The sequence below is a fragment of the Lactuca sativa genome, chromosome 9, assembly GCF_002870075.4.
Source record: "Lactuca sativa cultivar Salinas chromosome 9, Lsat_Salinas_v11, whole genome shotgun sequence".
In the NCBI taxonomy this organism is placed as follows: Eukaryota; Viridiplantae; Streptophyta; class Magnoliopsida; order Asterales; family Asteraceae; genus Lactuca; species Lactuca sativa.
The window spans coordinates 206,074,409-206,102,395 of NC_056631.2; the positions used below are offsets into that span (position 1 = coordinate 206,074,409).

Sequence of the window (27,987 nt, forward strand, 5' to 3'; positions counted from 1 at the left end):
GAAAGAAGGATAAGGAATTCGTAATTAAAAAAAAGATATGTATATCTCTAAAGACTATCGTAATTAGGGGTGTCAATTTATGACACGACACGACAAAAATACACGACACGAAACGAAATCGGGACGAAATCAAAATTCGAATTCGTTTTCGTGTCGTGTTCGTGTCAAGTTAAAAAAACACGATGTCGTGTCGTGTCGTGTCGTGTTCGTGTTTACAAATCCACACGAAATTGACACGATTGACCATGTGTTTGTCGTTTTTATCGTGTTATATATGATTAATATGAATTAAATAAAATAATAGTTATGTAATATTATCTTTGTTGAGTCGTGTTGTGGTTTTTTAATTGGTTCGTTTTCGTGTAAGTGAAAAAAAACACGACATCGTATCGTGTCGTGTTTGTGTTACAAAAAACCTTTTCGTATCGTGTCGTGTCAAAAACACGACACGACGGCCCGATTTGACAGGCCTAATCGTAATACATTTATTTATACAGTATTTTATCTATGCAATGCAGCTTCGATGAAAAACTAAAAAGAGGTTGTTAATGTAGTTTGCTTGGTTTTAAAAAAAAGAAAACATTGCTGTGGTTTTGTGTTATTTTTGCTTTCATATCAAAGATCAAATGGAAAAAACTAAGCTTTTTCTAAAAATGTATCACACTTGACGATTGATAGATAAAACAAAATAGCACCAGTGGTCTAGTGGTAGAATAGTACCCTGCCACGGTACAGACCCGGGTTCGATTCCCGGCTGGTGCATCTTTATTGAGCGATGATGTTTCATGCCTTTCTGGTGGAGGGGTTCATCAGTCTTGTCTGATCTACAAGTGAAGACATTGTAGGCCTTTCTGAGCTCCTTATTTTTCTTTTTTTGGATTGACATATTTGGTTCTTATGAAACATGCTTCTTTGGGCACCAAGATGAACTTATTACACACATTTAATGCCAAAAAGAACCCTTGTGACCAGCTTCCTGAAATTGTTATCTATTGATCACATTTTACTACAACCATGAGGTATGAAGCATGACATGTTCTTTGGATATAAAATCTACGCCTTTTAAAACCCGATGCATCAGTTTGGGGTGCGCTTCTAGGTGTGTGAACTTGTTATAATTAATATTATTCATGGTCAAATAAACTGTACATAGGCATGTTGGATTATCCAATTCTTTCTGTTTTGTCTCTGGTCGAATAAACAATCAACTTCTATTTGGCATCCATAAGTGGCGAATTGGTAATTTCTGTAAATATGATCGTTTTGGGCGTTACATTTCACAGATGACGATGAACGACACAAAAGCACCGGTGGTCTAGTGGTAGAATTGTACCCAGCCACTGTACAGACCCTGGTTCGATTCTCGGCTGGGTCATTTTCAAGAGCTATGATGTTTCATGCCTTTCTGGTGGAGGGGTCCATCTGTCTTGTCCGATCTCAAAGTGAAGACTTTAATACATAGGCCTTTCTGAGCTCTTTAATTTTTATCTTCTAATTTTTTTTTTTGCTGGGAATAGAACATAAATTACTATACAAAGTTGAAGTTATTATTACACTCCTTTTATACCAAAAAGATCAGTTAATTTTTTTCTTATTATGGGCAAGTTCCTGAAACTGTTATCTGGTGAACACATTTGTAGCACCCTTTGGACTACATTATGACAATATAACAATCCCCATTGATTGTTGGATGTACATGAGCTTCTCTGAAAGGGAGTTGATTTTTCCAAAAGCTCCTTTTAATTCATCCACTGAAAATTTAATCTAATGACAATTATGCCCCTCATTTAAATAAAAAGATATTGCACCATATGTCCATAAAGATCGCACGGATTTGTTTCCAAATTACGCGATCTTCATTCCTTGATCGACGCTTCAATCTTCAGCTGTTGCTTCTTCTCCTTGTCCGTGGGTGTTGCAAGCTTCAAATGATAAGTGGTCTCTGATTCCGTGATACTTCCATTACAGAGACATGCAATCATAAAATTTAAACTCATGTGTTTGCAATCATAAACTATGTATATGTAAAGTGTAAACATGCTAAACGATGTATATGTAATGATTTTTGAACTTAAAAATGTACAAGTTAAACAATTTAAATTTGTAAAGTATGTATATGTAAACATGTTAAACGATTATGTAAATAACAAATTTCTTACAATTTAAACGAGTAAAACTAAAGCACTGAAAATTGGTCTTAGTCTAAACCTATTAAAGTCATGGCTAATTCCTTTTCTTGAAAATTCAACTTATTTGACACATTGCAACACTTTGTTTATCCATACAACACTTTCTTTTCTTTAGACATATGTCATTTATTTATACAGTATTTTATCTATGCAACTTTGATGAAAAACTAAAAACAGGTCGTTAATGTAGTTTGCTTGCTTTTAAAAGAAAGAAAACATTGCTGTGGATTTGTGTTGTTTTTGCCTTCATATCAAAGATCAAATGGAAAAAAAACTAACCTTTTTCTAAAAATGAATCACAGTAGACGGATGATATAAAAAACACAAGAGCACCAGTGGTCTAGTGGTAGAATAGTACCCTGCCACGGTACAGACCCGGGTTCGATTCCCGGCTGGTGCATTTTATAAAGAGCTGTGATGTTTCATGCCTTTCTGGTGGAGGGTCCATCAACTTTCTCTGATCTCTAAGTGAAGAGTTTAATAGGCCTACCTGAGCTCTTTTGTTTTTATTCTTCAATTTTTTTTTTGTGTGTCTGATTTAAGTTGTGGACAAATGAACAATCTTTTTTTATTTGGCATCCAGAAGGGAGAAATGGGTATTAGTCTATCTCTATTTAGTCTTGAAAATAAAGTGTCTTTATTCAATAGCACTTTACTATACAACATTTGATGGAAAAAAGAGTAGGCCCTCGCGTCGATCGGTGCTAAGTTGTTGCATTCTAGCTTACAATTTAAAATTGAATTGATGGTAATTTTCTGCTAATATGGTTGTTTTGGGTTTAAGTTTTTTATAGTTGACGATGTCAAATACAAAAACATTTTTGGTGTAGTGGTAGAATAACTACCTAGCCAAGTTAAATATACGCTGTTGCATTTCAGATTATGGTATTTTTTTCCTGCTAATGTATACACAAAATTAGTAGCTAAGAAAAACAAACTAATAGCACCAATTTCATTTCAGCAAGCTGAAAACTTACATTAAAGATATATAGTTGCTGAATTTGAATATCCAGTACTATTTATGTTCTCTAGTGGAGACATCAGATATCTACATGATTCGTTCATATCTATCAAACCTTATAATAAACATATATATATATATATATATATATATATATATATATATATATATATATATATATATATATATATATATATATATATATATATATATATATATATATAAGAAACAAGTACTACCCACCTTGTCATACTTCCATGTTCATCAGTAGGTAGTGCTCTCCATGTTCAGAAGATCGGTATGTAGAAAACTAAACAACATTTGATGGATAATTAAAAGTAGACCCATGCATGGTGTTGTTTGGTTGTATGCTTGCTTAGAATTTGAAAAGTGGTAGTTTTTTTTTGTGATCACCAACTCTGGGTTCTTCTGAAGAACATATAATTTAGTTGAAAATTAAATTCATACCTGGAACGGGCGTTACATGTGCACTGGCGATCATCATTCTTTTTCTTGTTCGGAGTCTACGCGTTACCTTTTCCATAAGGTTTAGAGACTTTTTCTAGAGGTTTGAAAGGCAGAAGCCTCGCCACCATAATACCTAGCCATTCCAACAATTTGACTGAGTAGGTGATATGCAATACCAAGAGTTGTTATATATAAAGGGGTTGGAGCTCATCATTTGTGTTTTAACAACTACATGAGGGCAGTGGCGGATCCACAGTGTAAGAAGGGGGGGTCCATGGACCCCACTTAAAAATTCATTCAAACCTCTATTTTACTAAGTCGGTCCTTAAAAAAATTCATATTTTGCTAAAATTTTCCCTTTTGGCACCCGCTTTTGCTGAAAAAAAAAACTATTTTTGTAATATTTTTTACAAAAAAACTCCCAAAAAGTCTCAAAATTTCTGATTTTTTCTAGTTTCAAAATTTTGTTTCATTTTTTGTATACGATGGACCCCGCTAATATATTTTTTTCTGGATCCGCCATTGCATGAGGGTGTAGGACTAATGGATTGAATTTCATTCCACACACTCCTAAGTTTCGTGTAATATGCAGATATGGTCATGTCTCCTTATCGTGTTGTTACGAGTCATGCCATATATCATGAGCTATAACAACATGCTTAACACTGCTCTTGATATCTTTCTCCGTTGAACTCACCAACCACCCTCGTACCATCACATTACATCTTTTCCAATTCATTAAATCGACATAATCTTCTCCTGGCATAAGAGTGGTGCCACCAATGAAACCAATCTTATACATTTATTTATATATTATTTTATCTATGCAGCTTAGATGAAAAACTAAAAACACGCCGTTAATGTGGTTTGCTTGTTTTTAAAAGAAAGAAAACATTGCTGTGGATTTGTGTTGTTTTTGCTTTCATATCAAAGATCAAATGGGAAAAACTAACCTGTTTCTAAAAATTAATCACAGCTGACGATTGATAGACAAAGCAACGAAGGCACCAGTGGTCTAGTGGTAGAATAGTACCCTGCCACGGTACAGACCCGGGTTCGATTCCCGGCTGGTGCATCTTTATTGAGCGATGATGTTTCATGCCTTTCTGGTGGAGGGGTCCATCAGCTTTCTCTGATCTCTAAGTGAAGAGTTTAATAGGCCTATCTGAGCTCTTATATTTTTATTCTTCCATTTTTTTTGGCTGGGAATCGAACATATAATCCTTTAATACCAAAAAGATTTGTTAATTTTAATGTGATGGGAAAAGATTACCAGAGAATTAGAAGAAAAAAACGTATGGTTTTACAAAATGGATGCTTCTATTTGGGGTGCTGGGTGCACTTCTTGGTGTGTGTAGGATTTATAGAAATACCAATTTGGGTAAGGTAGTTTCTCATAAATTATTGGAAATTGATTCGGGTAACTTTGGGTATTATGTTTTGTTGTCAAATATATATGCAATTGTGGGTAATTAAATAGGAAAGGGTGAATACGGTTGAATTAATGCTAATGAAAAGGATTGAAGAAGATGTCCGGTGGATTTAGGTTGAAATATATAACAAATGGAAGGTTTTTATATCGTAGGTATTCACATCCTCAATGTGATGCAATATATGAAGTGTTGGAGGATTTAATTAATGGTGATTATTGTGTATGTTTCGAATTATACTTATGTGTTACAACTTACAAGATGTTGAGGAGGATGAAAAGGAGCGTTTTCTTATGAGTCATAGTGAGAGATTAGCGATCGAGTATAACATTATTGAAACGCCACCTTGGAGGATTTAAGAATCTTTAAGAATTTGTGGGTATATGTGGGTTGTCATAGTGCTACTAAGTATATATAGATTATTTTTAGGTAATAGGTATCCTAAACGGTATCATAAATTTAAGGATGATGTATGTTCTTGTGGTGATTACTGGTAATTTCAATATGAATTGGACTTCTTGTGTGTACTGGCTTTTAGCCACTTAACGATTACTGATAATTTCACTATGTACCTGATTTAATTACATCTCATATCGAATATCATAATTAGTACTTATCACTTAAAGTTTTAAAGATGGTGAACCGGTGTGATTAAATTTATTTTGTAGTATCGGACTATTTTACCTTGTTGTTTTCTTTGTTCAAAGTATATGTATAGTTTTATTATTTCATTTTATTTTTATGGTTAGTGTAGGTGACAATGTATTGTTTCATCTCTCATTATTAGTTTAAACATGCTGTTTGACATCCTGTTATGATCAATTAAATTGTGCATGGGCATGTTGGATTCTTTAATTTTTTTTGTTTGTTTGATTTAAATTGAGGACAACTAAACAATCGGTTTTTATTTGGCATCCAGAAGGGAGAAATGGGTATTAGTCTATCTCTATTTAGTCTTGAAAATAAAGTGTCTTTATTCAATAGCACTTTCCCTATACAACATCTCATGAAAAATAAGTAGGCCCTCGGTGTTAAGTTGCATTCTCGCTTGCAATTTAAAAAGGAATTGATGGTTATTTTCTGCTAATATGGTAGTTTTGGGTGTTAGCTTTTACAGTTGACGATAACAAACACAAAAATGAAGGCATAGTAGCTAAGAAAAACAAACTAATAACATCAATTTCATTTCAACAAGCTGAAAACTTAGATTAAAGATAGTTGCTAAATTTGAATATCCATTACTTTTTATGTTTTCCAGTGGAGACATCTACAATACATGCCTCCCATTTGTTCATATCTATCAAAGGGATAAACATAAGAAACTAGCACAACCCACGAATTCATAAAAACATGTTTGAATACATTTGCAAATAAAGATGGGCATCCTGGCACAAGTTTATAATATACACTAGAGTAACAAGATTATATGTATTTATATATTACAATTTCTTTTAACAACTAATTCACACACCCAATAATTAATCTAATAAGCATATGCATTTTGAAATTCAAATATATGTGTTATTTGATCAAGAGCAACGAACATTTCATTGCTTAAGCTTATGCACATATTGTGGTTATATATATTGAATAGATTTTTTTTTTTTTTTTTTTTTTTTTCATTTTAATAAAGAAGCTTCGATAGAAAAATATAAAATTTTAAACAAGTACCAAATAGTTTTGCTAGAGATGTTTGTGAAATAAGTTAAGTGGTAGTATTATTTTATGAAAGAAAAATGTGATGATTAATTAATTAATAATATTTCAAATTTATATCGAAATCAAAATGTACTTAGAACTTAGAAGTGCAAATCCCATAATCTATCCTTTGTTGATGTGTTCATGGTTAATGTAGCTTGGTTGAGTTAAAAAGAAATGAAACATGATTGTTGATTTCTGTTTCTTTTGCTTGCATTCAGGAAAGAAAAAGTAGATGTTAAATTATTTTCAATCTTCAAAGTTTCTCTTGATATTATAGAAGATGATAAACTTAACACAAAAAGCACCAGTGGTCTAGTGGTAGAATAGTACCCTGCCACGGTACAGACCCGGGTTCGATTCCCGGCTGGTGCATTTTATAAAGAGCTGTGATGTTTCATGCCTTTCTGTTGGTGGGGTCCATCAATTTTGTCTGATCTTTAAGTGAAGAGTTTAATAGGCCTTTCTGAGCTCTTGTTTTTTTTATTTCTTTTTCTTTTTCTTTTTCTATTCCTTTCTCTTACTTCTGTTGATTGATGAATCTAAATATCCAATATTACTTGTAGTATTACACATTGTTCTGGTTATCTCAGGAATGAGAAGTTGTATGTTTTGCCTTCAAAAGTCTATAATATACACTATAGTAACAAGTTTATTTGTATTTATAACTTTTTTAACAACTTATTCACTCACCCACTAATTAACTACTTATACTGTTAGTGCTTTCAGACCATTTTTGTTGTATTTGCAAATTATTAGGAAATATGTGACCGGAATAAGTTAGAGTATAAATCGGCTCCATGTTTTTTGATTTTGAATTTCCATGTAAAAATTTGTTATATTCAATAGAAATTATAAGTATATGGCTATCATGGGTAAAAATTAAAATCATTGCCATTAACTTTTAAAATAGCAAGACGTACATGTTTTGTGGGAAAAATCTTGGAGGAGTTTTAGGTCTACTCCTTAAAATCGAACAACACCATGTTTCGATCTTCATTTTAATATATCCTCAAAGCCTCTATCAAATACTAAAACACAACACAAAGATAAACATACATTGAAAAAAAAAAAAACAAACTAAAAAGGTTAAAGAAGTTTACGTGGAAGAAACTATAACAACTTCAAAAAGTCCCATGGATTATGCCTTTATATACTGGAAGCATTATGCATTTTGAAATATTATATCTAATCTTTGATCAAGAGTAACGAACATTGCATTGCTTACATTACACACATATCGTGATTATATATGTAAAGAATGGATTTAATTTCTTTTTTCTTTTTGATAAATAAGCTTCCATACAAAAGTATATCAGTTTTATACAGATATTAAACAATTTTGCTAGATGTGTTTTTGAGATAAGTCAAGTGGTAGTATTATTCTACGAAAGAAATATGCATCCAATTATTTATATTTCCAATCTATATTGAAACTAATGAGCCATGAAAATATGCTCATGTTTTACATTAAAAGGAAAGAAAAATGAAAGTGACTATTGCTTTTGCTTGCATTTTAAAAAGAAAAAAAAGCAGACTTTACATAAGGGTAAATTGTGGGAAATAACAATACACTTAGAAGTGTGAAAATAGTGTAATGTATAACTTGTTGAATGTTTGTATGTTCACCATGTTAATGTAGGCGAGTTAAATTCACATGGTTGTGGATTTGTGTTGCTTATACTTGCATTTTGAAGAGAAGAATAATGGTAAATCCTTTTCAACCTTTAACTACTTGTACATCAGCTGATAGATTTAAAGCAAAAGCACCAGTGGTTTAGTGGTAAATAGTATCTTGCCCCAGTAGAGACGCGGGTTCGATTCCCACTTGGTGCATCTCTAGAGCTGTGATGTTTCATGCCTTAGTGGTGGAGGGGTCCATCAATCATATCTGAACTTCAGTGAAGACATATAGGCCTTAATGAGCTCTTTTTTCCTTGTTTGAAGGAGCCGAAACTGTATTGGGTGTGGCATGGCTTGCATCGCGGGGTCCCATGGAAGCCGATTTCTCTATCCCACAAATAACCATTCAAGACAATGATCAAAAGGTCACCTTACGAGGAGAACCCAACACATTTGCAGCATCATCCATCACCATTCACCATTTATTTCAAACCGATGTAATTGCCTCTATGCATAACCTACTCTTTGATCACTAACCCAAAAAAACTATGACAACACACACCACACCCACTAACGCCCAACTTCAACAATTTTCGAAAAAACCCACAACACTCCCACCCCCACGGCTACATGAACATATCAACCTTCAACCAAACAGTCAATGTTCGACCCTATCGCTACCCACATTACCAGAAAACAATCATGACAGAACTCATCACATAAATTCTCAAAGACGGTCTCATCAAACCAAGCCAACGCCCGTTCTCTTCACTGGTCCTTCTTTTCAAAAGGAAAGACATGACACGGCGTTTTTGTGTCGACTATAGAGCTCTTAATGCCATCACAGTTAAAGATCGTTACCCTATACCCACAGTTGACGAACTATTAGACGAGCTTCACGGTGCATGCGTTTTTTCTAAAATCGACCTTTAGGCCGGATACCACCAAATAAGGGTTCAAAACAAGTCAACAACGATACACTCAAAACCGCATTCTGCAATATCGATGGACATTACAAATTTCTCGTAATTCCCTTTGGGCTCTCCAACGCGCCATCAACATTTCAAGTGGCCATGAACAACATTTTTCGATCCGTATTATGTTGCTTCGTACTCGTTTTCTTTGACGACATACTCATCTACAGTGACTCTCGTGAATCCCACTATGATCACCTTGGTATGTCTTTGACGTTCTCACCACACATCAGCATGAAGCTATCAAAATGTACATTCATGGTGCCTCACATATCTTACCTGTGTCACATTATCTCTCAAAATGGCGTTGCAACCGACCCAAAAAAAATTACAAGCTATTCAAGAATAGCCACTACCATCGACAATAATAGGCTTACGTGGATTCTTGGGTCTCACTGGTTACTATCAATGCTTAATGAAAAACTATGCTCATATCGCAGCTCCCCTCACATATCTCCTTAAAAAAAACCCCAAGTTGGAGTGGGACGAAACCAACACTCATGCCTTCCAGGCCCTTAAAATTGTCATGAGTTCACCATCAATACTAGGGTCTTGTATGGTCACCAACTGACACTCACAGTCGATCATAGCTCCGAATCGACTCAACTAGTCTATGCCCACGCTGACATAGACATCCCCCATCGCAATCAGTACCAGGTCTATCGGAAACTTAACTCCAAAAATCTCAAGCAAACATCCCCGAATCACATCAGTCCACTACAACAATCGGACCCTGTGCAGACGACGATTTTAGACCCTATGCCGACGACAAGTCGTCGGGATAGGGTATGCCTACGACAAGTCATCGGGAAAAAGTCGTCGGCATAGGTCTGTTAAGTCGTCGGCATAGATGTCGTCGGTATAGCCAACTCTATTGCAACAACATGTCGTCGGCACAGATTTTGTCAACGACATTTTCGACGAAAAAAGATAATGTTTTATTAAAATCCTATGGCAACGACTTATCGTCGGGATAGCTATGGCGACGACAAGTCGTTGGGAAAAGTTGAGGCTATTACGACGCCTTGTCGTCGTTAAAGGGTTTTATCAGTTAACGGTTATGGACCTATAGCGACGACTAGTCGTCGGGATAGCTACTGTTTGTTTTTTTTTAGCTTTATAGGTTTTGTACATTACCATTCCTGCATTTTTAACAAATCCAAAAAACATTGCAACATATATCAATTGAAATACATTAACTAGATACCATTGTTCAAATTCAAAACATCAAATTCAAGTTTAATATTACAATAAGTAGTTAACTAACATTGTTCATAATACTAAAAAAACATCAATCATCATTATCATAATCGTCTTCTCCTTCTTCTTCTTCTTCTCCTTCTTCTTCTCCTTCTCCTTCTTCCATCCTTTCGGCAAATTGTTGAGAGCTACTTGCTTGTGTGTTATAGTTAAATAGAAAGTTAGGAAATGGTGGTGGTTGGAAGTTCGGAATACAAGCCGCCAATGATGCATTATATTGTTGCAAATATTCTTGCATTTGTTGTGCATCGAATTGGGATTGAGATTGGGGTTGAGATTGAGACGATTTGGAAGTGGAAGGCCATTCATTTGGAATTAAACCGAAGTTGGCGGTTGGTCTCCTACCCACCCCGCGAGCATGTCCACGTCTCGTCCCAAGGGCACGTTCTAAACATTCTTCCTCGTTTACTTCTCCTCCTTCTCCAACCTCGTTTTGCATTTTCTCATATTCATTTTGAATTTTCTCCTAAAATAAAGAAAATAATTGACGTACGTTAATTAAAACAAACAACTAAACTTAAACATTCAAAAAATAATAATATTCCTTAAACAGGAAACTATAATTAATAATAATATATTTAAACAACATATTCATTTCGTTTATCACTTACCCAGTCTTCTTTTGCTCGACTTGTACACCAACCCGAACCTTCTTTGTAGCGCATTTGTCTCCAACCCTCAATATGTTGCGGCTTGATTCCCATTTGTTCCTATAATAAGTGAAAAAACAATAAATGTATTTGTACAAATGTTAATAATAATTTTAAATAATACTAATGTATTTTATTACCTCTAAATAACGTCGTTGAGCATACGGTCTACATCCGTGAGCACTTGTGTGTGGAAGTTTCGACCTAGTAACTTTATTTTTTTCCGACATGCGTCTGTATTCCTCGGTCAAAAACAACAAATCAATCGTATCGTTCCAAGCTTTGGCGGTCCAATCATCCGGTGGACGTCTTCTTGCCCTTTCCACATTACGATATCCACCAACTCTATCAAAATGTTTTTCCTCTGATACTTGCGCTCTCGATAAGCTCTTTGCATATCTACTTGGATACCCGCTTGAAGGGGTTCCCACAAGTTTGTGCCCCGATACCTATCAATATCAAAATAAGTCTGCAAAAGGAAAAACATATTTGATTAGTAAAAAAAATATTTAATAAGTGTAAACTTCAATACATATAAAATGTATTATATATTTACCTCTAGCTCGGGATATAAATCAACTTTGTACTTGGCAGGAACACGACGCCAAGTATGATAATGCAACGGTACCTTTGATCCCACCAGATTTGAGATCAGTCTGACAAACAGTTGCCCGTTGTCCCCTATAACTCGATACGTCCGCCCGGAGATATCAATTAGCAATTCCAAAGGCTTACACTTGTTTTTTTCATACTCATTGTACAAATTTAAGTTTCTCCCTTTGCCACGCACATTCACATTCTTCGCTTGCGCTATATTTACATATACAATTGGAAATTTAGAAATTTAAAACATTAATATATCTAATAATTAAAAATTTCATATAACTTACAAGATTGGCAATCCGATGGTACACTGCGTGCATTCCCGTGTGGAGGTCTATCCCCACCGTCTCCCCCGTGTCCCCTCGCGACTTCTGCCATCTGTTTAACAAATATTATAAACATTCAGAATATATAATAAAACTAGAAATAAGCAGCATTTTAAAATTTAACAAATATTATAAGCAATCAGGAGATATAATAACAATAACATACCATCAATCAGATTCATCACTAGAACAATATACATGTACAACATCATCATCACTGTCATAGTTTTCATTATTTATTTCTTCATCTGAAGAGTACGTATCATCATCGTCATTTTCATCGTTAATGAAATCGTCATCGTTTATATTAGGATCAACATTCCTCCTAGCAACCACACTTGATTCACCAACTTCACCTAAAGTCGTCTGCATAGGTAAGGTGCCTAAGTCGACAACCAAGGTAAAATCAGTTGATTGAGTGTTGTTCACAACATCTATCACAGTCACAACACCGATACTTGGATGATTCCAAAGTTTTCGATGATGAACCTCTTCCATAACTCTCCAGTTATTGTTTTGAGTGGGATCTTGGAGATAAAATACTTGTTTAGCTTGTGTGGCTAAGATGTATTGTTGATCATCAAACCACGTTTTACCGACATACCATTCATGACTGGTATCGATAAGAATCATATTATTTATAGTCTTTAAGCGTCCATTACGTAATGAGGCATTGAACCATTTACCACGAAAGAATACAACCGATTTATCATATAAATAATGCAACTCTATGATCTCCTCTAATTGACCATAGAATGGTGTACCGTCTTCTCCGAATGTAACAACACCACTATTTTGAGTAGTGCGTCGGAGATCACGACTATTCACAACAAATCGGACACCATTTACTATGCATGCAGTGTACGAATATGCACGCAACGGACCATATGCCAACGCCTTTAATTCGTCAGTATAGTTCGTAGGCACATCTTTTTGGAGACAATAAATCTGTAAGGAAATATAAGATTATATGTTTAAGTAATAACTTAGTTTTACATTATAAATATATAACATACTTACCTTTTCTTTGAACCATGAAAGAAATTCCTTTTTGAAATCACTTTCAGGCAATTCTAATTTGAATTCACTGAATATGGGACAAAATAATTAGAATAGTTAAAACACTATCGAAAAGGTAGTTAATAGATTAGAAACTTACGATTTGTAGCTTCTCATCTCATCCTCATCGCAATTGTTTAGTACAAACCAATGCAATGATTTTTTGGCCTCGTTACAAAGTTCAGCGATTTTCTTAGCCGACACTGTTCGACATTGTGATGAGAAGACAGAAAATTGCCTTTTTGGAAGGCCGGGATCATCATTTCTATCAGCACGGTTGAATTTAGTTTGCATACCCTCAAGATACATAGAGCAAAATGTCAAAGCTTCGTCTGCAACGTAACCCTCTGCTATTGAACCTTCTGGTTTGGCTTTGTTTCTGACATAATTTTTAAGTTTTTTCATATATCTTTCAAAAGGATACATCCATCTCATGTGTACAGGCCCTCCAAGAATGGCTTCATCAGGTAAATGAAGAATAAGATGAATCATTATGTCGAAAAATGCTGGATGATATATCAACTCAAGATTGCATAAGATCTTCACTACTTCTGTTCTGGCATTTCTCATGTCGTTAACATCCAATGACCGTGCACAAATTTTTTTAAAGAATGTACATAGGTCAATGATTGTTCTTGAAACATTTGGTGGGAGACATGCTCGAACCCCTATAGGTAGCAATCGTTGCATGAGGATGTGATGATCGTGAGACTTCAGCCCAACCAAATTTGATTCGGTATCATTAACCTTCTTCTTAAAGTTCGATCCAAAACCATCAGGTAGTCTCACTCCTTTAATGAATTGACAGAAACGTTGTCGATCAATTGGTTTGAAAGAGTAAGAAGCATGTGGGAGTATTTCCTTCTTCTTGTTTTCTTCCTTGTTGTTTTTCTTCATCTTCTTGACTTTCTCTTTTGGCCATTGATCTGGTCTAATGCCCATATTTTTCAAGTCAATTCTTGCTTCTTTTTTATCTTTGCTTTTATCATTCATCAGTGCAGTATTCAACACACTCTCATTCATATTCTTTGAAATATGCATAACATCGAAATTGTGTTTTAGATCGAGGGAAGACCAATACTCAAGCTCAAAGAAGATACTTCGTTTTGTCCAATTTAACTCTCTCTTTTTCCTTTCATCGTCGCGCTTTCTTTTTTTGCCCCCATAATCAGGATGTTTCCCTAGAATTCGATCAGAGAGACAATTTACTTGCTTTAATATAGTTGCATTACTGAATCTTCTAGGACGCGGTCTTGTCTCAGGTTGACCATCAAACAATAGACTCTCCCTCCAACTATGGTTTATATTCAAGAATCGTCTGTGACCAACGTAAGACATCTTGTTGGTCACATAAATGGAAGATGTGTCTTCGTTACAAGTAGGGCATGCTAAATAACCTTGACCACTCTATCCAGACAGACTACTACGTGCTGGGAAATCATTGATAGTCCATAACAACATCGCACGCATATTAAATACAGTGTTGGTTGATGCATCTCTCATTTGGACTCCTTCAAACCACAACATTTTCAACTCATCCACCAAAGGCCTCAAGTAAACATCAATGTCCTTTGCGGGTGATCTAGAACCAGGAATTAGCAAAGTTAGCATGAAAGAAGACTCTTTCATACATATCCATGGTGGTGTATTGTAGGTAGTCAATATAGCCGGCCAAATACTATAATTGTTATTAAAGTTGCCGAATGGATTAAAGCCATCAGCAGCTAAACCTAGACGAACATTTCTAGGTTCTTTGGCAAACTCTGGATATCTCTTATCAAATTCTTGCCATGACTTCCCATCTACCGGATGATACATTATACCATTCGTTGATCTTCCAGTATTATGCCAAATCATATCTTTAGCTGTGAATCTGGAACTATACATCCGTCGAAGTCTTGGAGTCAAAGGAAAGTACCGCAACACTTTTTGTGGTACTCGCTTCCCCTTTGTGGTTGTGTCCACCCATCTACTCTCGTTACAAATCGGGCAATTCTGCATGGAAGCATTCTCCTTCCAAAACAAAGCACAGTCATATTTGCAAGCATGGATGGACTCATATCCTAACCCTATCTTTCTCAAATTTTTCTTAGCTTCATAGTGTGAAGTTTGAATCTTGCTCTTCGGGAAAGCAACTCCTAGCAACTCTAAAAGTTGGTCAAATGAACTATTTGTCCATTTATTGATCACTTTAATATGCAACAACTTTGCCAAAAAGTTTAAAGAAGACATCTCACAATCAGGGTGTAACTTGGTATTGAGTTGCTCAAATAAAGCATTAAATTCTGGGTCCATGCCTTGTCCTTCATCATCTGTATTTTCTTCATTTGTATTTTGTTCCGCCATAACATCATCAATTACATCAAACATTTCATTATTTGTTGGAATGTTTATTGGAGTCGAATTGTAGCCCAAATCCGAAACAGAATGCTTCTCACTGTGATAAATCCATATAGTATACGATTTTAGAAACCCACGGTCATGTATATGGGCATAAACCGTACTCGACAACTGTCGATACATATTCACACACCTTACGCACGGACAATGCACTTTGTCTTCAGAGTCAACATGTTTCATAGCAATCTCCATAAAGTTTTTAAGACCTTCCAAGAATTTTGGGGACGTTCGGTGTTCCCGAATCCAACTCTTATCGATCGTCATTACTGTTTAATTATAAAAAATTAGATTGTATACATAGTTACAATAAATGTACTTTTATTAGTTTAAATACTTATATATTTTGTTTACTCTCAATAAACATACTTTTATTAGTTTAAATATTTTTATATTTTCTTTTTATGTTGCTATTAGTAATGTTTGTTGATGTGTGATCAAAACAAAATTTATAATATAAAATATGTTTATTATATAAAAAAACTTTATATGTTGACTTTTCTGTTTTGGAAAAAAAAATCAAATTTTTACTTATTTTTTGTTATTTCAGCCTAAAACCAGTTACCAACGGTTAAACTAGGTGTATTCCACAAAAACCCTACATTTTATAGATTCATGTTTTTCATTATTTATAAATATTTAACTAGGAGTACTAAACTTAAATTGGGTTACCATGAGGGTTAAGATATAACATGTTGTTAAAGATAAATTTTAAAGTTCTGAATTTGTTTATGAATTTTGGGTCGGTTGAGGCTATTGAATATCTTTTACCATATTGGATTCAATCATGAATATCTTTTTGTGAATATTCTTTATATATTCACTATAGAATAAATTAATATGATTTATATTGGAATAATATTCATTATTCGAGTACGTTTGATGTATATACTATATTATGTTTTTTACAAATTAATATTTGATGATATTGTTAAATTGTGTTATTAGTTGGTATTTACACAAGAATTTATGGATGAAAATCATAAAGACTATATTTGTATAAACTATACCATTAAATTGGATTTCGAGTTTGTTTTGTGGTTAATTTTTTATGATTATTAAAGAATAAAAGTGAATTGTAAAAATAAGTAAGGTTGAAGGACTAAAATGATAAGAAAGCAATTTTAATTAAGGGCGATATACATAAATTTCAGATTTCTCTTTATATGTATATTAAAATAGTGAAGTTAATTAGAAACAGATTTTTTTGTTAAATATCTTTTTCTGTATACTAGAATTTTCAGGAAAAATCCACTTAATAGCCTCTCCCTTCTACGTGTTTTTATGTCACTCCATATGGAAGACTGATCATTCTAAATCTGTCTAACAATCTTATTTCTTTATTTTGTAAATTATATTTTGTTTGAATAACAAATGACATTTTCAAACTCTTTCAAACTAAAGAGGTTGAATGGATTAAAAAATAGACCATGATATTATAAAATATCTTGAATAATCTTAGTTCATTCTATATGTAACGACCCGTGTCCGGTATGATGATTTCATGGTATTTATTTTGAAGTTTGCAAGAGGGACTCGGCGAGTTCATAGCCTGACTCGCCGAGTAGGGACGGGATTTCGAGCACGTGTTAGTCGGCGACTCGGCAAGTCCATATTCTGGACTCGGCGAGTCTGTCTGTCTGAAAGAAACCCTAAATCCCCGGGTTGCCCACTATTTAAGCCACCTTATAGCCCCAATCTCGCCTCCTTCACCCTCAGAGAGCTGTGAGAAAAACCCTAATCCGTTCTTGAGTGATTTAAGTGTTCTTGTGTGAATTTGTGAAGGCTTGAAGAAGGAGAAGAAGAAAGGAGCAAGGAGAAGAGGTGTAGAGCAAAGATTCAAGGGCAAATCAGAGTTCCTTGAGGTATTCTTCGGATTTCCTTCCCTTTTATGCTTTAAACCCATTAGAACTCTTCTAGATCTAGTTTGATGCTTTTCTCAAGCCTTATGATGATATGGATGCCCTATTAGGTCGAGATATCCTTAGATCTGTTCATTTAGGAGTTGTAGAGCCCGGATCTATTGTCTTTTGTTGATACCTTGCATGAAAACCCTAGATCTAGCCTTCTCTTTATGATTTTAAGCTATTTTATCTTCATGGATGCATATGGGCACGTAAAGATAGAATCTTTACGTGCTAATCGAGTTAAGGGAGTCCAGATCTATAAGTTTTATGCACTGGATTCAAGCAGAATCGAGTTTTGAGTTGTTGCATGCAAGCGACTCGGTGAGTCTGAAGAACGACTCGGCGAGTCGAGTCGAGAGTCCCCGATTTTCCCTTTTCGAGTGATGCCGAGTAGGACCAGTGAGTGCTAGAGTGGACTCAACGAGTTTGAGGTTAGACTCAGTGATGGAGGGACTCGGCGAGTTGTTCATACAACTCGGCGAGTCCAAGGCAATCTTCCTAGCTCGAAGAACAACTCGTCGAGTTGTTCATATGACTCGGCGAGTCGGATGCAGATTGCCTAAGTTTTGATTCAAAAGGGAACTCGTCGAGTTGATGCCATACTCGACGAGTAGCAGCGAGTAGGGTCGAGAAGTGAGAGTAGGGACTCGGCGAGTTGGCGGCCCAACTCCGCGAGTCAGGTCAACTGTGGGTTGACTTTGACCAGGAGAGTTGACTTTGACCAAGGGTAAAAGAGTCATTTTACCCCAGTACAGTGTTTAGCATTGATTGAGTGTGTTTATGGACTTGTAGCCGGGGAGATACCGGAGCAGCAGCAGATAGCTTCCAGAGCCATACACACAGCAGCCAGTTCACGAGGTGAGTTTCCTTCCAGTAGGATCAGGGTCTAAGGCCACAATGCCGGCCCGTTCAGTTAGTAGTAGTTTCAGGACTCCGGTCCAATGCAGTAGTTAGTATGTTTGACGCCTTCGTGGCTCAGACAGGATGTATGTGTTTATGCTAGTTGGTATGTTATGCTATGTTTAGTCAGTTAGCTTCGGACTTCGGTCCGATGGAGGGGACAAGGTCCCAGTCAGTTAGCTTCGGACTTCGGTCCGATGGAGGGGACAAGGTCCCAGTCAGTCAGCTTCGGACTTCGGTCCGATGGAGGGGACACGGTCCCAGTCAGTCAGCTTCGGACTTCGGTCCGATGGAGGGGACACGGTCCCAGTCAGTCAGCTTCGGACTTCGGTCCGATGGAGGGGGCAAGACCCCAGTATGTGCTTTATATGTCATTGTATGGTATGCTGTAGTTTGGGGGAGCTCACTAAGCTTCGTACTTACAGTTTCAGTTTTGGTATCAGGTACTTCCGCAAGCAAAGGGAAGAGCTCGGGATGATGGCATCGCACACACCACAACTTCAGTTTTCATCCTGCGAGTTGATTCTGTTCTTGATTTTGATATGATATAGATATGATACAGTTTTCCTCGTAGTGTTTTTACAATGTTTGAGATACATCACGTATGGTTTTATGATATGATACTCAGATTATGGTTTTTTGTTATATTGAATAAATGAAATTTTTGGGTCGTTTCAAGTTGGTATCAGAGCCTTGGTTTGAGGGATTCGGATACACTTCCGGGTGTATCTGAACTCAAACTAAGGGGAAGATAGAAAGATTTTTAAAAGGAAAATGTTTTCTAAAGAATTTTGAAAGCACTTAGAAAGAAAGAAATTTTTAAATGAGATAAGGGTGTGGTGCATGCGATCAGCCGAGCTCAAGTAAGTACTCCCAAATTACCCATACAAGTTATTTGTTCAGTTTCAGTAGAACAGCATGCTAGTATAGGACTAAGGATCTAGGAGGATGCCTTATGTGCCTGCTTTATGTGTTACAAATTTATGAGTATTGCATGCTAGTATTGAGTAGACAGCAGTAGGATAGCCTGTTTAGGTTATGCCTGATAGTATGAGCTTAGCATTGTATGCTAGTACAGTTTCCCCGTTATGGGGATAGGATTGCTTGAGTGGTTCTTGTGTTCGAATGCTGCTTGCTTCGTGCTTTGTGGGATTCTGAGTGATGGGAGTTAGCCATTAGGTGAACACGTCACACCACATGTGATCAGGGTTGAATAATCCCAGAGTGCTGGAATTGGCCCTATTGCGTAGCTCTTGTTTGAGTCCAACCGTTATAGGGACGAGTCTTTTACTTGAAGGATTATCTGAGCCTCGTCACATGTGATAGTGTTCAGGTGGTGGCTAATTAGCATTATAAGGAGGCCTTCAGCAGCTGAGGACTAGTTGAGTTGAGTCTGAGGTTTCCCTAGGGCAAGCCTAGGATGAGAGTAGCAGAGATCAGTAGTAGTAGAAGTGACTTGGTGGAGTCAAGGCAATTCTTGAAGAAAGTACAGATAGATGTGGAAGGTAGTATGGGCCTGTACTACTGAAAGCAGAGGATCCGTACTCGAATCAAGAAAGGCTGAGACAAGACCGGGAAGCTAGTTGTAGTATCAATGATCCCTTGAGATATTTCAGTTTTCTGATGTAGTTGTGATGTGTTTCAGAATGGTGGTTTTGCGTTCGAGACCAGCAGCCGGTAGTGGAGGTGCCGGGGAGGGATCAGGTTCAGGCTCGGGGGACGAGCGCATGGATGAGCAGACCCGAGAGTTTCTATCTTCGGAGATTACGCGCATCATTATAGAGCAGACTCCTGTGATCTTCGGTTCGATCAAGGAGGGAATTCTAGAGCTGATGGATGAGAGATTGGGCACCTTCCGTGCCGAGGTGGCGGCCATGATGGGGTCGCGCACCCTTACATTCAGGGAGTTCAGGGCATGTGGAGCTCCGGACTATCATGGGGCGCGGGACCCCATAGCGAGTACTAGGTGGTTGGCGGATGTGGCCAACGCTTTCCGCACTAGCATGTGTCCCGAGGGGGACAAGGTCAGATTGGCGTCCTGTCTTCTGAAGGACAGGGCACGGGATTGGTGGGAGGAGGTTGGACATACCATTGGAGATGATGTAGCATTGGACGCCATGATCTGGGCTGACTTCTATACCAGGTTCAGGGCGGAGTTTGCACCGGTTATTGAGGTGCAGCAGTTAGCTAGGGAGTTTCAGGACCTCACCCAGACTACAGAGACAGTGGCGGAGATCACCGCCAAGTTCAGGGAGAGGGCTCTTCTCGTTCCTCAGTATGCAGCCAATGAGGAGATGAAGAAGGCCCATTATCATGAGATGTTGCGGAGCGATATCCGCCAGTTTGTGAGCCGGTCCAGCTGTAAAACGCTGGATGACATGATTGCTAGGGCTCGGGAGAGGGAGATTGATCTCGAGATGGAGAAGAAGAGGAAACCGGAGGCGGTTTTGGGTACAGGCGGTTTGGGCAAAAAGCCTAGGGTTTCAGATCACAGGTCCAGGGGACAGCCGAGCCACGGTCGATGTGGTAGGTGTGGGAAGATGCACGATGGGGTGTGCAAGGCAGGGAGTTTCGGCTGCTACAAGTGCGGTCGGATTGGGCATTTGAGTAGGGATTGTACGGCCCCTGCTACTGCCGTTGCAGCATCAGATCTGATTTGCTTTCAGTGCAATTAGAGGGGACATAAAAAGTCCCAGTGTCCGAGTTTAGCCGCAGCAGGGAAGGTGGCTGCACCTGCCCCTGCTACCTTGAGGATTACAGATGGCCGGCAGGGCCGAGCTGATGCGCCAGTGGCGAAGAGTAGGGCGTTTCAGATGACAGCAGAGGAGGCGCGAGCGACTCCTGATGTGGTGACGGGTATGTATCTTCCCTTCATCTCTTTATTATTATTGATTGAATATTGCTTATGATTGTATGTTTTATTTAGGGTCGTTCTTTGTGAACGGCATTTCTGCTATGGTACTATTCGATTCGGGGGCTACCCGATCATTCGTATCGCTTGCACTTAGCAAGAGATTTAGTAGAGCTCCAGGGGAGCTGGATTGTCCGTTGAGATAGCAGATGATAGGACCGTGAGGGTCGACAGAGTGCATAGAGGATGTTCTCTTCAGTTGTTTGATGAGCAGTTTTCAGTGGACCTGGTTCCTATTCCCCTGCGAGGGAATAAGGTTATTGTGGGCATGGACTGGCTAAGCCCCAATAGGGCGGTGATTGATTGTGAGCTTCAGCTAGTGAGGGTTCGCACTCCCAGTGGGGGAGAGTTAGTGATTCAGGGCGAGAGGCCACAACATGGACCGACCTTTTGTTCCGCCGCAAGGGCGAGGCGCTATGTTCAGCAGGGTTGCGCCGGTTATGTAGCTTACGTCTTGGGTGCTTGGGTGAAGGGCAAGACGACAGTTGATGATGTTCCTATAGTGCGAGACTACCCGGATGTGTTTCCCGAGGATTTGCCAGGGATACCTCCTGAGAGGCAGGTTTAGTTCAGGATCGACCTGATTCCTGGTGCGGCTCCGATAGCCAAGGCACCGTATCGACTAGCTCCCCCTGAGATGCAGGAGTTGTCTACGCAGCTGCAAGAGCTGCTAGACAAAGGATTCATTCGGCTGAGCATTTCGCCTTGGGGAGCGTCGATCCTGTTTGTGAGGAAAAAGGATGGGTCGCATCGTATGTGTATAGATTACCGGGAGTTGAATAAGGTAACGGTGAAGAACCGTTACCCACTTCCGAGGATAGATGATTTGTTTGATCAGCTTCAGGGAGCGTCTTGGTTCTCCAAGATCGATCTACGCTCCGGTTATCATCAGATGCGGGTTAGAGATGAGGATGTACAGAAGACTGCTTTCAGGACCAGGTATGGTCATTATGAGTTTGTGGTGATGCCATTTGGGCTCACCAATGCCCCAGCCGTGTTCATGGATCTCATGAATCGCGTGTGCAGGCCGATGCTGGATCGGTCAGTGATAGTATTCATAGATGATATCTTGGTGTATTCCAAGACGCAGGAGCAGCACGAGGAGCACTTGCGGGAGGTGCTGGAGGTTTTGAGGAGGGAGAGACTTTTCGCAAAGTTCTCCAAATGTGAGTTCTGGTTGCGCGAGGTGCAGTTTCTTGGTCACCTCGTCAACCAGAAGGGTATTTTGGTAGATCCGTCCAAGATAGAGGCCGTGATGCAGTGGGAGGTCCCGAAGTCTCCATCTGAGATTCGGAGCTTTCTAGGGTTGGCAGGGTATTACCGGAGATTCATTCAGGATTTCTCCAAGATAGTTGTGCCGCTCACCTGACTGACCAAGAAGTCGGTGGTATTTCGTTGGGGGCCTGAGCAGCAGGCAGCGTTCGAGACCCTCAGACAAAGATTGTGTGAGGATCCGATCCTTACCTTGCCAGAGGGAGTAGAGGACTTCGTAGTCTACTGTGATGCCTCGATCACAGGTATGGGAGCAGTATTGATGCAGCGAGGCCATGTGATAGCTTAAGCCTCGAGACAGTTGAAGCCTCACGAGGCTAACTATCCTACCCATGATTTAGAGCTGGGGGCGGTTGTGTTTGCCCTCAAGATTTGGAGGCATTATCTTTATGGGGTCCGTTGTACTATCTACACGGATCACAAGAGTTTGAGGTACCTTATGGATCAGCCGAGTCTGAACATGAGGCAGAGGAGATGGTTGGATGTGCTAAAGGATTATGATTGTGAGATCCTTTACCATCCAGGGAAGGCCAACGTGGTGGCCGACGCCCTAAGCCGCAAAGTGTCGGCAGCCCCTATCAGGGATCTGTGTTTGAGGATGACAGTGATCACTCCATTGTTGGAGCGGATCAAGGAGGCTCAGGTGGAGGGCCTCAAGGAGGACAGGCAGAAGTGTGAGAGGATAGTGGGCCGAGTAGCCTCGTTTGATTATGACAGTCGGGGATTGCTGACGCTTCACGGGAGGGTGTGGGTACCGTACTGGGGTGGAGTACGGCAGGTGTTGATGGAAGAGGCTCATAAGTCTCGATTTTCTATCCACCCAGGGGCGACGAAGATGTATCGAGATCTTCGACCCGATTATTGGTGGCCCTGCATGAAGCGGGACGTCGCCTGGTATGTTGAGAGATGTCTGACCTGCAGGAAGGTCAAGGCGGAGCACCAGAGGCCTCACGGCAAGATGCAGCCGTTAGACATTCCAGTGTGGAAATGGGAGGACATCACCATGGATTTTGTCACCAAGCTTCCCAGGACCGCACGAGGAGTGGATTCGATATGGGTAGTAGTGGATCGGTTGACGAAGAGAGCCCATTTTATCCCGATCCAGGAGAGTATATCGGTAGAGAAGTTATCCGATATCTATATGCGAGAGATTGTGGCACGTCATGGAGTGCCGGTATCGGTGGTGTCAGACCGAGATGTCCGTTTTACATCCAGATTCTGGAAGCGGTTCCACGACGAGATGGGTACTCGTCTCCATTTCAGCACCGCTTTCCACCCTCAGACGGACGGGCAGAGCGAGAGGACGATTCAGACTCTCGAGGACATGCTTAGGGCATGTGTTTTAGATTTCGGTGGCAGTTGGGATACGTATCTTCCGTTAGCGGAATTTTCGTATAACAACAGTTATCATGCGAGCATTGATCGACCTCCCTTTGAGATGCTTTATGGGAGGAAGTGTAGGACCCTAATTTGTTGGGGCGAGGTCGGTCAGCGAGTCATCGGGAGCACAGAGGTGGTGCTCAAGACGACCAAGTTGATCCAGCAGGTCCGTAGTAGACTGCAGACTGCGCAGAGTCGGCAGAAGAGCTACGCCGACAGGAGGCGTTCAGACTTGGAGTTCCGGGTGGGTGATATGGTCCTTCTGAAGGTCTCACCTTGGAAGGGTGTCATCAGGTTCCGGAAGAGAGGCAAGTTGGGTCCCAGGTTTATTGGTCCTTTCAGGGTTTTGGCCCGGGTGGGTCGGGTTGCTTATCGGTTGGATCTTCCTGAGGAGCTTAGTCAGATCCACAACACTTTCCATGTGTCTCAGTTGAGGAAGTGCTTGGTGGATGAGTCAGCAGTCATTCCCCTAGAGGATATTCAGGTTGATAGCAGCCTGAATTATATTGAGAGGCCGATCGCGATTCTGGACCGGAAGACCAAGACCTTGAGGAACAAGGAAATTCAGTTAGTGAAGGTGCAGTGGCAGCACCGGAAGGGGTCTGAGTGGACGTGGGAGGCTGAGGAGGAGATGAGAGAGCACTACCCAGAGATATTTGCAAATTCAGCCGTAGCAGACTTCGAGGACGAAGTCTGAGATAAGTGGGGGAGAATTGTAACGACCCGTCTCCGGTATGATGATTCCATGGTATTTATTTTGAAGTTTGCAAGAAGGACTCGGCGAGTTCATAGCCTGACTCGCCGAGTAGGGACGGGATTTCGAGCACGTGTTAGTCGGCGACTCGACGAGTCCATATTCTGCACTCGGTGAGTCTGTCTGTCTGGAAGAAACCCTAAATCCCCGGGTTGCCCACTATTTAAGCTACCTTATAGCCCCAATCTCGCCTCCTTCACCCTCAGAGAGCTGTGAGAAAAACCCTAATCCATTCTTGAGTGATTTAAGTGTTCTTGTGTGAATTTGTGAAGGCTTGAAGAAGGAGAAGAAGAAAGGAGCAAGGAGAAGAGGTGTAGAGCAAAGATTCAAGGGCAAATCAGAGTTCCTTGAGGTATTCTTCGGATTTCCTTCCCTTTTATGCTTTAAAACCCCATTAGAACTCTTCTAGATCTAATTTGATGCTTTTCTCAAGCCTTATGATGATATGGATGCCCTATTAGGTCGAGATATCCTTAGATCTGTTCATTTAGGAGTTGTAGAGCCCAGATCTATTGTCTTTTGTTGATACCTTGCATGAAAACCCTAGATCTAGCCTTCTCTTTATGATTTTGAGCTATTTTATCTTCGTGGATGCATATGGGCACGTAAAGATAGAATCTTTACGTGCTAATCGAGTTAAGGGAGTCCAGATCTATAAGTTTTATGCACTGGATTCAAGCAGAATCGAGTTTTGAGTTGTTGCATGCAAGCGACTCGGCGAGTTGAGTCGAGAGTCCCCGATTTTCCCTTTTCGAGTGATGCCGAGTAGGACCAGTGAGTGCTAGAGTGGACTCAACGAGTTTGAGGTTAGACTCAGTGATGGAGGGACTCGGCGAGTTGTTCATACAACTCGGCGAGTCCAAGGCAATCTTCCTAGCTCGAAGAACAACTCGTCGAGTTGTTCATATGACTCGGCGAGTCGGATGCAGATTGCCTAAGTTTTGATTCAAAAGGGAACTCGTCGAGTTGATGCCATACTCGACGAGTAGCAACGAGTAGGGTCGAGAAGTGAGAGTAGGGACTCGGCGAGTTGGCGGCCCAACTCCGCGAGTCAGGTCAACTGTGGGTTGACTTTGACCAGGAGAGTTGACTTTGACCAAGGGTAAAAGAGTCATTTTACCCCAGTGCAGTGTTTAGCATTGATTGAGTGTGTTTATGGACTTGTAGCCGGGGAGATACCGGAGCAGCAGCAGATAGCTTCCAGAGCCATACACACAGCAGCCAGTTCACGAGGTGAGTTTCCTTCCAGTAGGATCAGGGTCTAAGGCCACAATGCCGGCCCATTCAGTTAGTAGTAGTTTCAGGACTCCGGTCCAATGCAGTAGTTAGTATGTTTGACGCCTTAGTGGCTCAGACAAGATGTATGTGTTTATGCTAGTTGGCATGTTATGCTATGTTTAGTCAGTTAGCTTCGGACTTCGGTCCGATGGAGGGGACAAGGTCCCAGTCAGTTAGCTTCGGACTTCGGTCCGATGGAGGGGACAAGGTCCCAGTCAGTCAGCTTCGGACTTCGGTCCGATGGAGGGGACACGGTCCCAGTCAGTCAGCTTCGGACTTCGGTCCGATGGAGGGGGCAAGGCCCCAGTATGTGCTTTATATGTCATTGTATGTTATGCGGTAGTTTGTGGGAGCTCACTAAGCTTCGTGCTTACAGTTTCAGTTTTGGTTTCAGGTACTTCCGCAAGCAAAGGGAAGAGCTCGGGATGATGGCATCGCACACACCACAGCTTCAATTTTCATCCTGGGAGTTGATTATGTTCTTGATTTTGATATGATATAGATATGATACAGTTTTCCTTGCAGTGTTTTCACAATGTTTGAGATACATCACGTATGGTTTTATGATATGATACTCAGATTATGGTTTTTGGTTATATTGAATAAATGAAATTTTTGGGTCGTTTCATTATACATCTCTATATTCATACCAATATTATTGTTAACAAATTATTGATATCGTTATCTTGGTAAACATCAAAGATCATTTCATTATTGTCATATTGAAAGCACATATTTGGACTCACTACAACTATATATATATATATATATATATATATATATATATATATATATATATATATATATATATAAAACAAACAATACAATTAGAAAAAAACAACAAACAACACAATCACGTATATATACAACACAATCATATATATATATATATATATATATATATATATATATATATATACAAACAACAAACAATTTCAACACAATTCAACTTCAATTTCAAAAAAAATTAGAAAAAAAAAACTAACCTTTTGGAATTAAACCGATGTTCTGCTTTTTTTGCTAGTCAAAGAAGCAAGGTGGTGGCTGGTGGTGATTTTCGGCGGCAACACTAGGTGGTGGAAGGTGAGGCAGTCAATAGATAGGTGGAGCTTCACCACCGGTTGCTACACACAAAAAAACCCCAAATTAGGGGTAAAAATCAATATCAAACAACAATAACAAACAAATTAAGGGTAGAAATGACCTTGGATTCGACAAATCGCCGGAAATTGAAGTTGGGAACTCGATTTCGTCGCTTGGGAGGAGAAAGTGCAGAAAACAATCGCTGTGTGCAAATGAAAGAAAGTTGCGTATCTGTTTTAGGGTATACCCCTATGCCGACGACATGTCGTCGGCATAGGGTCGACATAAACGACGACGTATTACTTAATCCTGGAATAAAAATATAAATGTAAATTAAAAAACCTGTCCCGACGACTTGTCGTCGGCATAGGATGTCCAAAAACCACGTCGTTTTCCTTTTTCTGGCACTCGGAATAAAAATAAATAAAAAGTCCTTTTTTTCCTACCTATACCGACGACACGTCGTCGGTATATATTTTCATATTACTGCCAACATTTTCGTCGTTCCCGCCGGACCTATGGCGACGACTTGTCGTCTGCACAGATATAGCGGTCAAAGATAGTTGGTCAAACGTTCCAAAAGCTATGACGACAACTTGTCGTCGGCATAGGTAGACCTGTAGCGACGACTATCGGCGTCGGGATAGGTGTCGTCGCCGTAGCTTGGTATTCTTGTAGTGGTCGCAAACACCGCATGCTCATCGGCTATGGGGACTGTCAGAAGTCGACTCAACGCCTCTCGTCGGATACTGATATGACGACTAAATGCTAAGGATACGAATGATCGACTCGCACCAAAGTTAAATAACACCAAGGCAGACACAGAACTCACAAGAAAAGTACCTACGCATATCACAATATAAG

General features: G+C 39.4%; 2 protein-coding genes and 6 non-coding genes across 9 annotated transcripts; 6 read left to right on the top strand and 2 right to left on the bottom strand.

Moving 5' to 3' along the window:
- Positions 1–691: 691 nt before the first annotated feature.
- On the top strand, positions 692–762 carry TRNAG-GCC (transfer RNA glycine (anticodon GCC)). The gene has a single exon. It is a non-coding gene; the product is annotated as a tRNA-Gly (tRNA).
- An 8-nt stretch (positions 763–770) lies between these two features.
- On the top strand, positions 771–859 carry LOC111910944 (small nucleolar RNA snoR114). The gene has a single exon (XR_002856689.1). It is a non-coding gene; the product is annotated as a small nucleolar RNA snoR114 (small nucleolar RNA).
- A 1,659-nt stretch (positions 860–2,518) lies between these two features.
- TRNAG-GCC (transfer RNA glycine (anticodon GCC)) lies at positions 2,519–2,589 on the top strand. The gene has a single exon. It is a non-coding gene; the product is annotated as a tRNA-Gly (tRNA).
- A 2,033-nt stretch (positions 2,590–4,622) lies between these two features.
- On the top strand, positions 4,623–4,693 carry TRNAG-GCC (transfer RNA glycine (anticodon GCC)). The gene has a single exon. It is a non-coding gene; the product is annotated as a tRNA-Gly (tRNA).
- A 2,357-nt stretch (positions 4,694–7,050) lies between these two features.
- TRNAG-GCC (transfer RNA glycine (anticodon GCC)) lies at positions 7,051–7,121 on the top strand. Its single transcript has one exon. It is a non-coding gene; the product is annotated as a tRNA-Gly (tRNA).
- Positions 7,122–7,130: 9 nt separating this feature from the next.
- Positions 7,131–7,220, top strand: LOC111910943 (small nucleolar RNA snoR114). Its single transcript, XR_002856688.1, has one exon. It is a non-coding gene; the product is annotated as a small nucleolar RNA snoR114 (small nucleolar RNA).
- A 4,403-nt stretch (positions 7,221–11,623) lies between these two features.
- LOC111879950 (uncharacterized) lies at positions 11,624–27,797 on the bottom strand. Of its 2 annotated transcripts, XM_052767555.1 has the most exons (7): positions 27,245–27,797; positions 27,027–27,164; positions 13,342–15,907; positions 12,349–13,269; positions 12,144–12,234; positions 11,810–12,063; positions 11,624–11,722 (listed from the first exon to the last, which is right to left on the bottom strand). In XM_052767555.1, exons 3-4 carry the CDS (start codon positions 14,577–14,579, stop codon positions 13,149–13,151), a joined length of 1,359 nt encoding a protein of 452 aa, XP_052623515.1. In that variant the 5' UTR covers positions 14,580–15,907; positions 27,027–27,164; positions 27,245–27,797; the 3' UTR covers positions 11,624–11,722; positions 11,810–12,063; positions 12,144–12,234; positions 12,349–13,148. The 2 variants fall into 2 exon arrangements, with proteins under 2 accessions (XP_052623515.1, XP_052623516.1); XM_052767556.1 differs by having other exon boundaries at positions 27,027–27,797.
- On the bottom strand, positions 14,649–15,905 carry LOC111891788 (uncharacterized). The gene has a single exon (XM_052767883.1). It carries the CDS (start codon positions 15,903–15,905, stop codon positions 14,649–14,651), a length of 1,257 nt encoding a protein of 418 aa, XP_052623843.1.
- Positions 27,798–27,987: the final 190 nt, after the last annotated feature.

What these genes read in the sequence shown, in the direction of transcription:
- LOC111879950 (XM_052767555.1), bottom strand. Translation starts at nt 14,579, where the DNA reads ATGTCTTACGTTGGTCACAGACGATTCTTGAATATAAACCATAGTTGG. An exon ending in GAGATGAGAAGCTACAAATC is followed by an intron (nt 13,270 to 13,341) that starts GTAAGTTTCTAA and finishes TCCCATATTCAG; the next exon opens with TGAATTCAAATTAGAATTGC.
- LOC111891788 (XM_052767883.1), bottom strand. Translation starts at nt 15,905, where the DNA reads ATGACGATCGATAAGAGTTGGATTCGGGAACACCGAACGTCCCCAAAA.